Raw genomic sequence first — 15,402 nt, 5'->3', positions numbered from 1 at the left:
TCATGTTCTCAGCTCATAGAAAAGATCTGTTTAGGAGTCAATTTCAAGCCATCTTTCAGAAGAATAGACTTATCTTTGAATGTATTTTGATCCTCCAGACCTATCGAACCTCTCTATGCTTAAAATTTTTTTTTCAATAGATCTGATAAAAATCAATCATTATAATCTTCAGGAGTGTAAAAATTTTTCAAACCCTAACATCTTGGATGTTGAAAATAAAAATCATAAGGGACAACACCCACTTCTTTAGCTGCTCCCCCACAAAGTTGGATATCATTAACGGGTTCGACCCCTCACCGGCACCCCTCGTGAAATCCGTCACCTACTGTACTGCTGTGCGAAAAATAAAAATAAAAAATAAAAAACTGCTGCGCTGTCCCCCATCCCCACCTATCTAAGGCCTCTCATACGAGGCTCAGAGTCGCACTGCCAGAGGGAGAGATGGCAGGCTCCTCATTTATTACGCGAGAAGAGAGAAGCTTCTTCTGCCCCTCTACCGGCATCTACAACGGTCCATGGAGTTCGTCGCTGGCTCCCACACCACCTCTCTCGCTTCCCCAATTCCTCCTCTTCCACTTCGCTTTCTCCTCCTCCTCCAAGCCCGCTTTCATCGATGCGGAGACCGGCGCAGCCCTCACCATTGCCAACCTCCGCGCTCTCACCGCCGCCGCCGCCCGTGCACTCGCCGTCCTCGGCGTCGGCCATGGCGACGTCGTCCTTCACGTCTCTCCCAACTCTCTCCACTTCCCCGCTTTCGTCCTCGCCGCCATGTCCCTCGGCGCCGTCTTCTCCACCGCCAACTTCCTCCAAACCCGCTCGGAGATCCAATCCCAGATTCAAGATTCCGGCCCCGTTCTCATCCTCACCACCGCCGACCTCGCCTCCAAGCTCGACGGCCTCATACCCCGCCCTCCGACCCTGATCGACCAATTCTTCGCATCGCTCTCCATCGATCGGAACGCCCCGGTCGAGTTCCCCGGCGTGGGCCCAGCCGATCCGGCGGCGCTGATGTACTCGTCCGGGACGACGGGGAAGAGCAAGGGGGTGGTGAGCTCGCACGGGAATCTGGTGGCGATGGCCAGCGTTCTGATAAAATTGAAGAATCTCAAATAAAAATAATAAACACTCTTTTCTTATGGTGGAAAGATGACAAGAAGAATACTTGCTTCACACACCACAATGGACAAATCACCTTCCTATTTATAGATGCCTAGATGCCTTTTTATATTCCATAGCATTTAATTCATGCATGGAATACTAAGAAGCATTTACAGAATTCTATGTATTCTTCATCTATCAAGAAGCCTATTCCTTTTTACAAGGAGGCCTTTCAGATTTCCAAGAGACCCTTTAGTTTTCCAAGAGGTCTTTTAGTTTTCCAAAGTCATTTAATGATAAGTTTAAAATAATCCAACAATTCCCCCTTTAAACTTGTTCATCTTGGTGATATGACTCCAAGCATCTTCTTCAGCCTTTGATAGTCTTCACTTTTGAGTGATTTTGTGAATATATCAGCAACTTGTTCCTTTGATTTGCAATACACAACCTCCACAATTCTTTTTTTGACTTGATCACGAAGAAAATGGAATCTAGTGTCGATATGTTTGCTTCTTCCATGTTGGACTGGATTCTTGGCTAGCTCAATAGCAGATTTGTTATCAACATTGATCTTTATAGGCTCTTTTTGTGGATGACCCAATTCTTCTAGCAAATTTCGCAACCATATAGCCTCACATACACATGATGCCGCCGCAACATACTCCGCCTCACATGTAGATAGTGCCACAATAGATTGCTTCTTTGAGCTCCAAGAGAAAGCATTAGCACCAAAATAAAAAACATAACCGGAAGTGCTCTTCCGTTCATCAAGATCTCCACCCCAATCACTATCAGAAAAACCAATTAAACTTGCATCATTGGAATGAGCATAAAACATACCATGATCAAGAGTTCCTTTAAGATATCTAAGAATCCTCTTTGCCGCCATCCAATGTGACTCCTTTGGATGCTCCATATATCTACTAATCAAACCAACTCCATAAACAATATCGGGCCGACTTATAGTGAGATAGCGAAGACTTCCAACAAGACTTTTGAAGAGAGTCGAGTTCACCTCCTTGCCTTCTCCTTCTTTATTAAGTTTTTCTCCATAAGCCACCGGGGTGTTTACTTCCTTACAACTCTCCATTTTGAATTTTTTTAGAATGTTTCTTGCATATCTCCCTTGAGAAATGAAGATGCCATCTTCTCTGTGCTTTACCTCGATGCCAAGAAAATAGGACATCAAGTCTCCACCCGTCATTTCGAACTCCTTGCCCATAGCTGCTTTGAATTCATAAATCATTTCCTTGCTGCTACCTGTCACAAGAAGGTCATCTACATATAAACATATTATCAAAATATCATCTCCTTTTTTCTTCACATAGGTGGCATATTCATAGGGGCACTTGACAAAGCCGTATCCCTGGAGATAATGATCGATCCGTGTATTCCATGCTCGGGGTGCTTGCTTCAACCCATACAAAGCTTTTCGTAACTTATACACTTTATCTTCCATGCCTTTAAGGATATAACCCTCCGGTTGCTCAATATAAACTTCTTCTTCAAGGTAGCCATTGAGAAATGCTGACTTCACATCCATATGGTACATCTTCCACTTGTGATGAGATGCAAGTGAGAAGATAAGCTTCACGGTGTCAAGTCGAGCAACTGGTGCAAAGACTTCATCATAGTCGAATCCCTTCTTTTGCTTGTAGCCTTTGGCAACAAGACGAGCTTTGTATCTTTCTACTTCTCCATTAGCAGTGTGCTTCACTTTGTACACCCACTTAACGTCTATCGTCTTTTGTCCTTTTGGAAGTGTAGTTAACTCCCACGTATTATTTTTCTCTAGGGCATGGATCTCCTCCTTCATTGCCTTTCTCCATTCAGCTTTCTGCACTGCTTCATCAAATGTTAGAGATTCAACATCAGCAAATAAACAATATAAATCAACTTGTTCAACTGCTTCTGTTTCATCGTAAAGATCATTAAGACTTCTAAATTTTCTTCCATGACTTCTTGTTGATATAGAATGACTTGAAGAAGCCGGTGTAGCTTGTGGTGGTGGAGATGATCTTGCTGGTGATAATATTGGTTGGACAGCCTCCACTTCTATGTTCTCCTCAGCTTCATTATGAAGTGGTACATATTTGGTATGAGAATCTGTGCCACTCCAATCCCATACATCATCTTCCTTGCAGACCACATCTCGACTGATGATTACCTTATTTGCCGTTGGATCATACAACTTGTAGGCTTTGGATTGCTCACTGTATCCTATGAAGATGCACTTTTGGCTTCGATTATCAAGCTTTTTTCTCTTCTCTTGTGGCACTTGGGCATAAGCAATGCTCCCAAAAATCTTCAAGTGGCTCACTCCTGGCTTGTAGCCACTCCAAGCTTCCTTTGGTGTCATTCCTTTGATGAACTTTGTCGGACTTCGGTTGATGAGATAGGCTGCACATGCCACCGCTTCAGCCCAAAATTGCTCGGGAAGGTTCTTCTCTTTCAACATACTTCTTGTCATGTCAAGGATGGTCCGATTCTTCCTTTCGGCTACTCCATTTTGTTGTGGAGAGTACGGAGCAGTGAATTGATGTCGAACTCCTTCTTCATCACAATAGTTCCTGAAAGCATTTGACATGTATTCTCCACCTCTATCGGATCTCAAAATTTGTACTTTATAGTTACATTCTTTTTCAACTAAAGATTTAAAATTTTTAAATGTAGAGAGTGCAGCCGACTTTTCTTTAAGAAAATAAACCCACAACATTCTACTAAAATCATCAACAAATGTTATAAAATATTTGTTACCACCATGAGATTCTGGAAGAGGGCCGCATATATCAGTATGCACCAACTGCAATGGTCTCATTGCTTTCCAAGACTTTCCACCTTTGAAGGGAGCTCTTGTATGCTTTGCTAGTGTGCACTTTTCACAAACTTCATTTGGATAATATATATGCGGAAGACCTTTCACCATACCATCTTTAGATAGCAATTTCAAACTTCCAAAATTTAAATGTCCAAGCCTGAGATGCCAAAGCCAAGAAGGGTTCTTGATATCCACTTGCAAGCAATTTTGAGAATCTGTCTTCAAGAGAAGAGGAAACATCCTGTTCTTCGCCATCTGGACACAAGCAATCAGCTTCCCATTCCCATCTCTTAAGGTTAGTGATGACCCTTTCATATGAATTATATAACCCTTCTCCAAAAGTTGGCCAATACTTAGAATATTACTCTTCAAGTCTGGCACATAATATACATTGGAAATAAAATCAGACGTACCATTCTTTTGTTGAATCATGATCTTGCCTCTTCCTTTGACGGGAACTTTAGAGAAATCCCCAAACTTCACATCACCATGCACCCCTTCTTGCAACTCCACGAATAGGTCTTTTCTTCCACACATGTGGTTTGTGGCTCCTGAGTCAAGAAACCACACATTCTTCAAGTCTCCATTTTGTTGGCATGCCAAAAGAAGAGTTGGCTCTTCTTCTTGGTTTTTGGATTCGAAGTAGTTGCTTTGCTCATTGTTCCAACACTCATAGCTATAATGCCCATATTTGTGGCAATTATAGCATTGAACATTGGATCTTGCTTGGTCACGACCTCCATTTAATCTTCTACCTCGACCATGTTCACCTCTTCTACCACCTCTTCCATTGTTGAAATTTGGAGTTCGGCCTCTTCCACCATTGTAGCCTCCTCGACCATGACTACGGCCTCGACCACGACCACGATAGTTATTGCCACCACCTCTTATGTTGCTACTAGCATCTCGAAATGCTTGAGATTGCCCTTGATCCTTTCCTTTTTGATCTTTGGCCTCCACCTTTGATTGAAGTATTTGCTCTGTATTAGCTGCTTCAATTTTATTTTGCTTCTTTTGTTCATGGACTTGAAGTTTACCCATCAACGCATTGATGGATAGAGTATCCACATCATTAGCTTCTTCAATAGCGACAACAATATGCTCAAACCTCGGTGTCAAAGACCGAAGTATCTTCTCTACCACTCGAACATCATCTATCTTCTCTCCATTCCTCTTCAATTGGTTTACGATAACCAATATTCGAGAAAAGTAGTTGAAGATATTCTCCGTCTCCTTCATGGTGGCGACTTCAAATTCTCCCCGTAGTTGTTGTAGTCGAATTCGCTTCACTTTTTCTTCTCCTTTAAATATGATGGAGAGAGTATCCCATGCTTGCTTTGCAGAAGTTGCCTCAGCAATTCTTTCAAATGTCACCTCATCCAAGGCTTGATACAATTGAAACAAAGCTTTCTTGTCTCTCCTCCTTGTTACTCTCAAAGCCTCCTTTTGATTTTGATTGTACCCTCTCTCTTGATCTGGTGTAGGCTCGGTGTAGCCATCATTAACGATCTCCCATAGATCTTGTGAGCCAAATAATGACTTCATCTGGATACACCAATTCCCAAAGTTCTCCTTAGTAAGCTTTGGGATTTGCATTTGCACACCATCACTAGCCATTTCTCTTAGGATCAGTCTTCTCAACAAGACAAGGCTCTGATACCAAATGATAAAATTGAAGAATCTCAAATAAAAATAATAAACACTCTTTTCTTATGGTGGAAAGATGACAAGAAGAATACTTGCTTCACACACCACAATGGACAAATCACCTTCCTATTTATAGATGCCTAGATGCCTTTTTATATTCCATAGCATTTAATTCATGCATGGAATACTAAGAAGCATTTACAGAATTCTATGTATTCTTCATCTATCAAGAAGCCTATTCCTTTTTACAAGGAGGCCTTTCAGATTTCCAAGAGACCCTTTAGTTTTCCAAGAGGTCTTTTAGTTTTCCAAAGTCATTTAATGATAAGTTTAAAATAATCCAACACGTTCTGCGGCAAGTGTGGGGGAGGAGGGAGGAGGTGTACGCGTGCGTGGTGCCGCTGTCCCATATGTTCGGCTTCTCGGTGTTTGTGTGCAGGGCGGTGGCGGCGGGTGCGACGGTGGTGGTGCTCCGGCGGTACGCGTTGGATGAGCTGCTGATGGCAGTGGAGGAGCACCGGGTGACGCTGCTGCCGGCGGTGCCGCCGATGGTGGTGCAGCTGGCGAGGTCGTGCGGCGTGGCGCGAGCCAATTACGATCTGCGCTCGCTCAGGGAGGTGATCTGCTCCGGCGCGCCGCTCGGGAGGGACCACATGGAGCGCTTCGCCGACGCATACCCCGGCATAACCCTCTCTCAGGTAGAAAGAGTCATCATTCAAACCCAAGTAGAAAAGTGTGTCTATTTTAGGAAGGAAATCAATTCGCTGATTCGACAAAGCGATCACGTTTAAATCTGGATCAGTTTAATTTGTCAGAGGTGATGAGAGAAAAATAGGAAAATTTTATGGAAAGGCTACACAACGTTAACACTTCCTTTAATATTTTATTCATCTTCGATGGGTTTTTCTGAGAATCTACGGCTCTGTGTTTCAACCACTATAAATCATACCATACGTGGGATTGTTATTCTAAACTCTCATCAACTAATTGGTCTATCAAAATCTCTAGTTCTGAAAGAGAGGTATCATGGATTCTTCTCACGACATTGGTTTGTCGCCAGCGGAGTGGAGCCCGTTCGAAGAGATGGTTTTGGAGCTTGCTCTCCTGGCAAATCCAGAGGGAACGTCAGATCGATGGTCTCGGATCAGTGCCAATTTTTCAAGAAAAAGTCCGGAACAAATACTGTACCATCATTATCAGATTCTGAAAGATGACTTGCAGAAAAAAGAAGGTGGCAATTTCGGTGATGGATGTAGTATGGGTATGGCACCGGAGCAACGCCCACCGAAAGGTCAGAACACCTCTTTTGGGTCAGGACGCCGCGGTCTGGAGAGGAGGAAGGCTAAGCCATGGACGGAGGAGGAACATCGGTATATATATATTTTACTTTATTGTTATTATTATTATTATTTTAAAAAGTTAGCAATCCAATCAAGGCGCACAACAGATTGGACTTCAAGTTCGCACTCGATTGAGGAGATAAATTTCTCAATAGGAATTTCTTTAAAAAAATTTGCTTGTACATTAATTATTAATTAATTTTGCATGCATGCAGGTTATTTTTACAAGGACTTGCAACTTATGGGAAGGGGGATTGGAAGAGCATATCTCGACATGCAGTGGTGACGAAGACGCCAGTGCAAGTGGCCAGTCATGCACAGAAGTTCTTCATCCGCCAAAAACAAGACATGGAACGCAAGAGAAAGAGCATCCACGATGTCACCAATCCTTAGATCTTCTTCTATGATGCATCTCAGATAATTTGCCATATTAGCGTGCAGCTGTTTAATTTCTTCTTTCTTTATCAGACATTACAAAGCCTTAGTAGTAATTATGTTTGGTGTTATGAAAATTCAGTTAGACTTTGAGTTCTTCTGACTCTCAATGCAAAAAATGCTTGTGATATTTCTTCGTTAATTAATTAGCATATGTTCTCCGTGCTAGATATGCTCTAAGTGTTTAAAAAATTTTTTCCTTTATCTTCTTCCGGATGGGACACGTTCCACACCATGCATGCAGAAAACTGGAGTTGTTTTGGAGTTCATGCATGCCTTAGATTTTAGGGCTTGTGTCTATTGCCATCAGCCACAGTATCAGCACTTGCATGGAGCTTCTACGGCAGCGTATGCAAGTCTTATATATCACAAGCAAGGAAAATTAGTCCTTGCACTTGCAACTTATGGGAAGGGGGATTGGAAGAGCATATCTAGACATGCAGTGGTGACGAAGACGCCAGTGCAAGTGGCCAGTCATGCACAGAAGTTCTTCATCCGCCAAAAACAAGACATGGAGCGTAAGAGAAAGAGCATCCACGATGTCACCAATCCTTAGATCTTCTTCTATGATGCATCTCAGATAATTTGCCATATTAGCGTGCAGCTGTTTAATTTCTTCTTTCTTTAGCAGACATTACAAAGCCTTAGTAGTAATTATGTTTGGTGTTATGAAAATTCAGTTAGACTTTGAGTTCTTTGGACTCTCAATGCAAAAGATGCTTGTGATATTTCTTCGTTAATTAATTAGCATATGTTCTCCGTGCTAGATATGCTCTAAGTGTTTAAGAAATTCTTTCCTTTATCTTCTTCCGGATGGGACACGTTCCACACCATGGATGCAGAAAACTGGAGTTGTTTTGGAGTTCATGCATGCCTTAGATTTTAGGGCTTGTGTCTATTGTCATCAGCCACAGTATCAGCACTTGCATGGAGCTTCTACGGCTGCGTATGCAAGTCTTATATATATATATCCATGTTGAAGGTCGGTCATAAATGGATTGTCAAGTAATTAATATTTTAAAGATAAGGAGAAAAGGGAAGGATCATTCTGTTGCACTCGGTTATCCAAGAAATCATGTAACAGAACAACTTTCATCTTCTAGCTATATGACATGATATCCTTGGGCTTGGCAAATGTTTCTCCAACAACAAAATTTTAAAGCTTGCAGCATATGATTTCCTTAATTAGAGTAATATTGCAGTGTTTTAATAATCATCATGTTTACTACCACTACAGTGAAAATGATAAAAAACGACGCTATAAAAGTTATTTTACGATGCTAATAAGCGTCGTCAATAACGTTTACGATGCTTCAAAAAGCGTCACGAAAGCGTCGCCTATGTAAGAGTGGAGACGAAAAGCGCCGACGCTTTTTAAAAGCGTCGTTATAAAATAACGACGCTTTAAAGTGTCGTAAAATTCAATTATAACGGCGTTTTTTAGCGTCGTTAATGACAACGCGTCCTCCACTCTATCAAGACGCTTTTCGAAGTGTCGGCTGTTAAGTCCTTAGCGACGCTTATAAGCGTCGTTAAACATTATTTTAACGATGCTTATAAGCGTCGTTAAATATTATTTATAACGACGTTTTAAAGCGTCGTAAAATTCAATTATAACGGCGTTTTTTAGCGTCGTTAATGACAACGCGTCCTCCACTCTACCAAGATGCTTTTCGAAGCGTCGGCTGTTAAGTCCTTAGCCACGCTTATCAGCGTCGTTAAACATTATTTTAACGACGCTTATAAGCGTCGTTAAAGTTTTTAAAAGAAAAAAAAATACAGATTTTATATACAAAAAAAAAAAATACATACATACCTGTATAAAATTATATCAATTATTCAAACATAAACCTGTACAATCACCACCATTCATACCAAAAGCAAACTTCAATAGCAAATTTAACCAAACCAAAAGATATTATTTTATATAAATAAAAATAAAATACTAATCGTCCATTACAATCAAGAGTAATATAAATAAATATAAGAATACAATAAAAATAAAATAATGTCAATCCGCAGGCGGATGGTCGTCGCTGTCTCCACGTGACGTGCCACTGTCTCGACGGGTGCCTAATGTGCCAGGAGCCTACAAAAAATATATCAAAAGCATGATTTGCATATCTATAAATAAAAATATATAGATCATTAAATTAAAACAAAAATATATATTTAATAATATGTGTTTAGCTGAGATAGGCCATACATCTCTAATAAAGATGTAAGCCGATCAATCTGTCCCCTCATGGCCTGCATCTCGATACGGCTCTGTCGCATCTCCTCCATCTCAGCGGCACGACTCTATCTAATCTCCTGTATCTCCGCCTCGAGTCTGCGAACGCGTGAATCTTGAGCATCTGCTGCAGCATGCTGCGTATATCTACTAACCTCAGATAACTGAGTGGGGGTGACTCCTACTCCATAATCCTTCACTCGACTGTAGCGCTCTGGTCCCATCAACTCTGTGAATACCTCGGCCTCGATACGGCTCTGCTGCGTAGATGCTGCGGACTCGTCGTCACGCTTCGCAATAAGAGATGTAGTCCTCTCCTGTATTTATTTTGAAAACAAGAGTTATACATTAATAGCTAACAAAATTAAATTAAAATCATTGCAAAAAATAGAATATTAATAATGCCGTACATATAAATCTCTCGACTCATCTCGAACAAAAGTACCATCCTGATGAGTATGAGTCATCCGGTAAAACTCTACTTTACCGAGTTTCCTCCCATGCTCATCCACCTACACAAATAATTTTAATTTTAAGCAAATAGTTATAATAATTTAAAAAAATATATGAGGATCATGATACAGACATGGTCCACGATACATAATGATATTAGTTATATAAATATTTCAACATAAAAATTAAAAGTTAATTATGAAAGTTTAAGGAACATACAAACTCCTGTCGGAGTCGTGCATAACTCTTCGACCCCGATATATGAGGAACAGACTGAGCTGCTCGTGCAGCTCTACCAATAGCAGAATAAGTCTGTAAAATAAAGTAAAGAACTTGTTATATGTATAATATATAATATATAATAAAAATCAATATTTTTATAAAATATTTAGAAAAAAAGATAATGAGCAGATAATATACCTGTGCCCTCTCGGAGAACCAATAATGAACCAACTCCATCCACTGATGAGGGGGTACATCAGGAGGATAATTTCTAGCAACCTCCTCCTCTGTCATACCCTGTCTCATATAGTCCCTCTTCAATTGTGCTCCATATTCTTTCCATTTGCGGTTGAGAGACTTCATTACAAAATCATGAGTGGATGGAGGGAGAACAAACTTGCTCTATAAAAAAAAAGTTAAATGAAATAAATTATATAAGTGATTAACAATTAATATACAGTATGAACATCAATTCATTACCTCTATAACTCGAAGGAGCTCAACTTTGTACGTTGGAAGCATGTCATTCCATTTTGCATAGCCCAATGGACATAGCTGAGGCCTCCGAGCAACAGTCCCCAAAAATGAAGTCAATAAGCAGGCAGCTTTCTTAATTGGCTGATCTAGCTGATTACACTCCACAACAATTCTCTCATCCTCACGCATCTGCCACACATCTCGTACTACTGTGGGTCTGCGTCTGGGGCGTACTCTCTCGGATCCGTCTGCAAAAAATACATAAAAGTAACTATATCATAAATTTACATAAAATGAAATAAAAATAAAATTACATAAAAGACAATATATACCCTGCACGTGTATCTCATCATCTGACTGATGAATAGGAGGATCGTGCTGTGCTGATGATGAAGGACAGGGCTCAAAATACTGTGCAGCTGAACTGGCCTCAGGCTGCTGTGCTGAAGAAGACGTACCGGCCTCTGTCTGTGAAAACTGGAACTGCACACCAGCATATCGTCCCCTGTGACGCATGATGTCACCTAGCATTTATATAAATAGAAGGTAGAATCAGTTAATATATGGAGTAAAATAATACAATAATTAATGCAAAATATATACATCATAAATAATTATTACCAGTAACAATCAAGCAGTAGTATTTTCTTCAAATTCTGTTCTAACCAACGTCGTCGTAGCATTTAAATCATCAGCTGACACAAAATTGTAGGGCAACATTGTGTATAGGTGTCATCGTCATCATCCTCCACTTGGTTTTCCATATCATATAAGTCTCTAGATTTTGTTTTGATTACAGTAAACCAATCTTTATCTTTTGCATCTTGTACATAAAATACTTGACGAGCTTGACATGAAAAAATGAATGGATCATCCTTCAATAACACATCAGTGTGTATCAACCTTGAAAAATTTACAAGTGTAAATTCATTTGCATCTTGTTTCAAACCTCTTGGTGAGTTTGTCTATCCAATCACATCTAAACAATACTACTTTAAATTTTTCATAATAATCCAACTCATAGATATCTTTAAGTGCACCATAATAGGATTTTCCATCCGCTTCCACCATAACACCGCTATTCTATGTTTTTCTAAATTTTTTCCGTTCTCTAGTATGAAATTTAAAGCCATTAATTATGAAACCGTTAATCTATTCACAATCTTGTTAGGTTCTTGATCAAGAGCTATTAGTTCATCTGAATTATTTGTCTCCATCATCTTTGAAACCTAAAAAAAAATGATATGACGAAGTGCTGTTGAGTTATCTGATATTAAATATGTATCAAAAATTATATCCCATAATTAAATATAAATCACACCTGATTCGAAAGCCACATAGGAAATAACTCGACCAACCATCGCTGTTCAATCCTTGCATTAGGACGAATGTTATGATTGGCTCGTCTCTGATAAATTAAAAATTCACTGCATAAAATATAAATATATTATTTAGAACATTATATCTAATATAAAATTTAAATTTTGATGTCATGCCTTAAATATACTAACCTGCGATGGTCAGATATTATGTCACTATGAAGAAACACATAACGATGTACTTGTGCTAAAGATTTTTGATCAAGTACAATACTTTCAGCTCTTCCCAAGAATTTTTCAGTAGTTAAGAACTTATACAGTTCTGCATTCTCCACAAAGTCATTATGCCGTTGAGGTCGACTAAAAATAGTCTCTACACCTTGAAAATATCTTGAACAAAATATCAAACATTCATCCGCAATATATGCTTCAGCAATCGAGCCTTCGGGATAGGCTCTATTTCGCACATAATCTTTAAGACGCACAAGATACCTTCAAGAATTAAATATTTATTAAAATATCAGTATGCTGTTATTTCTAATAAAATTATCAAAAGATTTAAGGTTTGGAATAATACCTCTCAATAGGATACATCCATCTATAATGTACCAGTCCACCAACTTTAACTTCTGAAGCTAGGTGAATGAGTAGATGTACCATAATAGTGAAAAATTCAGGGGGAAAAATCTTTTCCATCTGACAAAGTGTAATTGTAATATCGGATTCTATTGCTCCTCCCGCATCTAATGGTCTAACTAAGATAGAGTCAGGTAAATCAGCATCAAGTGTCATTCCTGAAAACCTCCTGGAGTCTCAAAGTTCATTAACTCGAAGTTGTGGCATCATTATGGCGGATAAAGAAGCTGATGGAAAAGTCGATGAACTTAAATGGCTTGAAACACTTGATAAAGAACGGCAGGATACGAATAAAGAAAGAAGTATATGCTCATCCTTGGAGCAAAGTGTTCTCAACTGCGAACAAGAATTAAATGGAAGGGCTTCTTCCATGTTGCCAGTCAGTTCATCTGTGAAGACTCAACATGATCAGGTGAATTATAACATAAAATTAAACTTATATAATTATGTCTTTTCTGGGCTTGTAAAAGGCTAGGGTTGTCAGTAATCTCTGCAACCTTGAGGCATTGAATTAAATTATCCCCAGACATTCTCTGGCCAGCTTCCTATTCAAAAGTATTCAGGCTTGCTTTCTGCATCTTGGTCCTTTGTTTTGCTATGACAAAACTATGTGGAAGATTTGAATATTTTCCAAATTTAGAACCTAGTTTTAATATTTGAATATTTGCCAAACTGTACATTGTTTTTTGGTTCTAATATTACTTTTTCTTTTTTTCTTTGTTGGTACTGGATTGCAGGATGCATCTAGGGAGTTCAAGAATCAGATAACTGGATCACAAGATGGAGCATGTTTAACAAAATCAGTTGAGACTGGCTCTGAAAAGCAACGACATGAAGAGAGAGCAAATAAATCTTCTTTTTCTACATGTTTTCTAGGTCTGCTATTGAATTCAGGGGGACCTGATGTCTCTGTTAAGGATTTCCAAAGCATGCATTCGTCATTGAATTTCAGTATTAAAGACAGCGCTCAGGAATGCAACAGGAGATTTCCATGGCCTAGCATTGGCGTGAATGCATGTGTATCAAAGCAAAAGCAGATAGTCGACGATATTATAACTGGCTCACAGATGTTAGAAAAGAGGCAAGCCCCTCCATTAGATAAGTTTAAGAGGAATGCAAATGAATGGTCAGAAGAAGAATTAGACTTTCTTTGGATTGGTGTGAGAAGATATGGAGTTAACAATTGGAATGCAATGCTAAGGGATCCAAAACTTTGCTTCATGAAATCAAGAGCTGCGGAGGATCTTGCTGAGCGATGGAATTTAGAGCAAAGAAAGCTTCTGAATGGTGCACTATTCAAGCCAGGAACACTGTCTGTACCAGACCTTTCACTGCCTCCTTTTACGACTGATTCTTGGCCAGCAAAACCATCATTAAGTAACCACTATGGTGGTAATGGTGCCTGGTCAGCTTGTTCAGAATTCCCAATGCTCACAGCTGAGCCTAAACTTTCTCTGGGAGACGTATACCTCAAGAATGAGAACACCTTCAAGAGAAATCCACTTCATTCATTAGGCCTGGGCCCAGCCAATCCTCTCACAAGTGTCAGTCCGCCTGCAGATTCCATCCTCTGCAGCTTCCCGGTGGGTTCTTCTTTCCCAGGGTCAGGACTCGCTCACCATAAATCTTTCAATGTTCACACAAGGTATGACTATGAATCATCTTCTTCGCACCACAAGTCAGTTGAAAGGCTGACTCAGGATCACCAACCAACGAGTGTGCCAGCAAGTAATCTCCCTCATTGGCTTAGAGATGTGTTGATCCCACAACCAAAGCCAAGCAATTCAACATTGCCTCCTGTTTCAGCCCTGGCACAACCTGCAAGCATGCTTAGTACTGACACAAGAGTAGAGCCAACTGCTCCACCTAAGGATTCCCGGGGACGGGGAATTCTGAAGAGAAAGAACATCACATCTGGTAATCATGCTAGCACCGTAAGCGTGTCTGAAAGATCGGTATCTATGAATGAGCATCGGATGGGGAAAAGGCCTGGTGCTCTTCCAACTCTGGGTGTGAACTCCCCGAAACCTACATCGGTTAATACAGGTTCAGGTCTGAATGGTGTATCCAATTTGAATAAGAATTCAGGTCCTGGCGGACCAAGTAACTTGGTTGTTATTGATAGTGATGCATCTTCTGAGGAGACGATATCGGACAGCTAGTTCTCTAAGAAATGGCATTGCGGTTGGTAAGTTGTACAGGGTTTTGTTTTGAGCCTGTACAGTTTTTCTATATATAAATGACCTGTTAATTTTGTTGTCCTCGATGTATTCTTGTAGGAGCTAATCCCATCTCCTTTTGTTTACTTTTCATTTTGCACTAATTTGACGCATCTATTTAGTAAGTTGTTAGGAAATGGATTTTATGCCTTCTGCATCAGGTAGGATATGCTAGTTGCGGTGGAGCTTATTATTGACCCTTAAAGAGTCTAGGACAATTCAAGGCATGGGTTGCTGCAGCGCAGAAACGACCCTACTTGGTTGTATGTTTGATATTTTGCAGTTTATCAATCAACTTCTTGATAAATGCAACAGTATGACACCAGTCAAAACACTTCTCCATCTACAAACCTCAAGACCTTTGTGCAATCCAACAATCATTAGTGCCAACCCTGCGAACATGAACCTCGAACACCAAGCCTATCCCACCGCATGAGAACCTCCATCGATTAGCCCAAGCCCATCCAATCCCAATAACATACGTTCACCCATTAACACTTCCTGA

At 40.1% G+C, this 15,402-nt stretch overlaps 3 protein-coding genes across 3 annotated transcripts; 2 read left to right on the top strand and 1 right to left on the bottom strand.

The window, feature by feature from the left end:
• The first annotated feature begins 410 nt into the window (after positions 1 to 410).
• Positions 411 to 6,911, top strand: LOC105059136 (putative 4-coumarate--CoA ligase-like 8). The gene is made up of 3 exons (XM_073250169.1): positions 411 to 1,083; positions 5,893 to 6,261; positions 6,624 to 6,911. The coding sequence occupies exons 1-3, from the start codon at positions 442 to 444 to the stop codon at positions 6,768 to 6,770; spliced, it is 1,158 nt and encodes a 385-aa protein (XP_073106270.1). The 5' UTR covers positions 411 to 441; the 3' UTR covers positions 6,771 to 6,911.
• A 2,945-nt stretch (positions 6,912 to 9,856) lies between these two features.
• LOC140854280 (uncharacterized) lies at positions 9,857 to 10,912 on the bottom strand. Its single transcript, XM_073249832.1, has 5 exons — positions 10,727 to 10,912; positions 10,445 to 10,648; positions 10,244 to 10,336; positions 10,059 to 10,083; positions 9,857 to 9,888 (listed from the first exon to the last, which is right to left on the bottom strand). The coding sequence occupies exons 1-5, from the start codon at positions 10,910 to 10,912 to the stop codon at positions 9,857 to 9,859; spliced, it is 540 nt and encodes a 179-aa protein (XP_073105933.1).
• A 1,848-nt stretch (positions 10,913 to 12,760) lies between these two features.
• On the top strand, positions 12,761 to 14,983 carry LOC140854342 (uncharacterized). Its single transcript, XM_073250168.1, has 2 exons — positions 12,761 to 13,090; positions 13,416 to 14,983. Exons 1-2 carry the CDS (start codon positions 12,890 to 12,892, stop codon positions 14,838 to 14,840), a joined length of 1,626 nt encoding a protein of 541 aa, XP_073106269.1. The 5' UTR covers positions 12,761 to 12,889; the 3' UTR covers positions 14,841 to 14,983.
• Positions 14,984 to 15,402: the final 419 nt, after the last annotated feature.

The sequence above is a fragment of the Elaeis guineensis genome, chromosome 16, assembly GCF_000442705.2.
Source record: "Elaeis guineensis isolate ETL-2024a chromosome 16, EG11, whole genome shotgun sequence".
NCBI lineage: Eukaryota > Viridiplantae > Streptophyta > Magnoliopsida > Arecales > Arecaceae > Elaeis > Elaeis guineensis.
The sequence above is the reverse complement of the archived record's forward strand: the minus strand, read 5'-3'. Positions and strand labels throughout refer to the sequence as shown.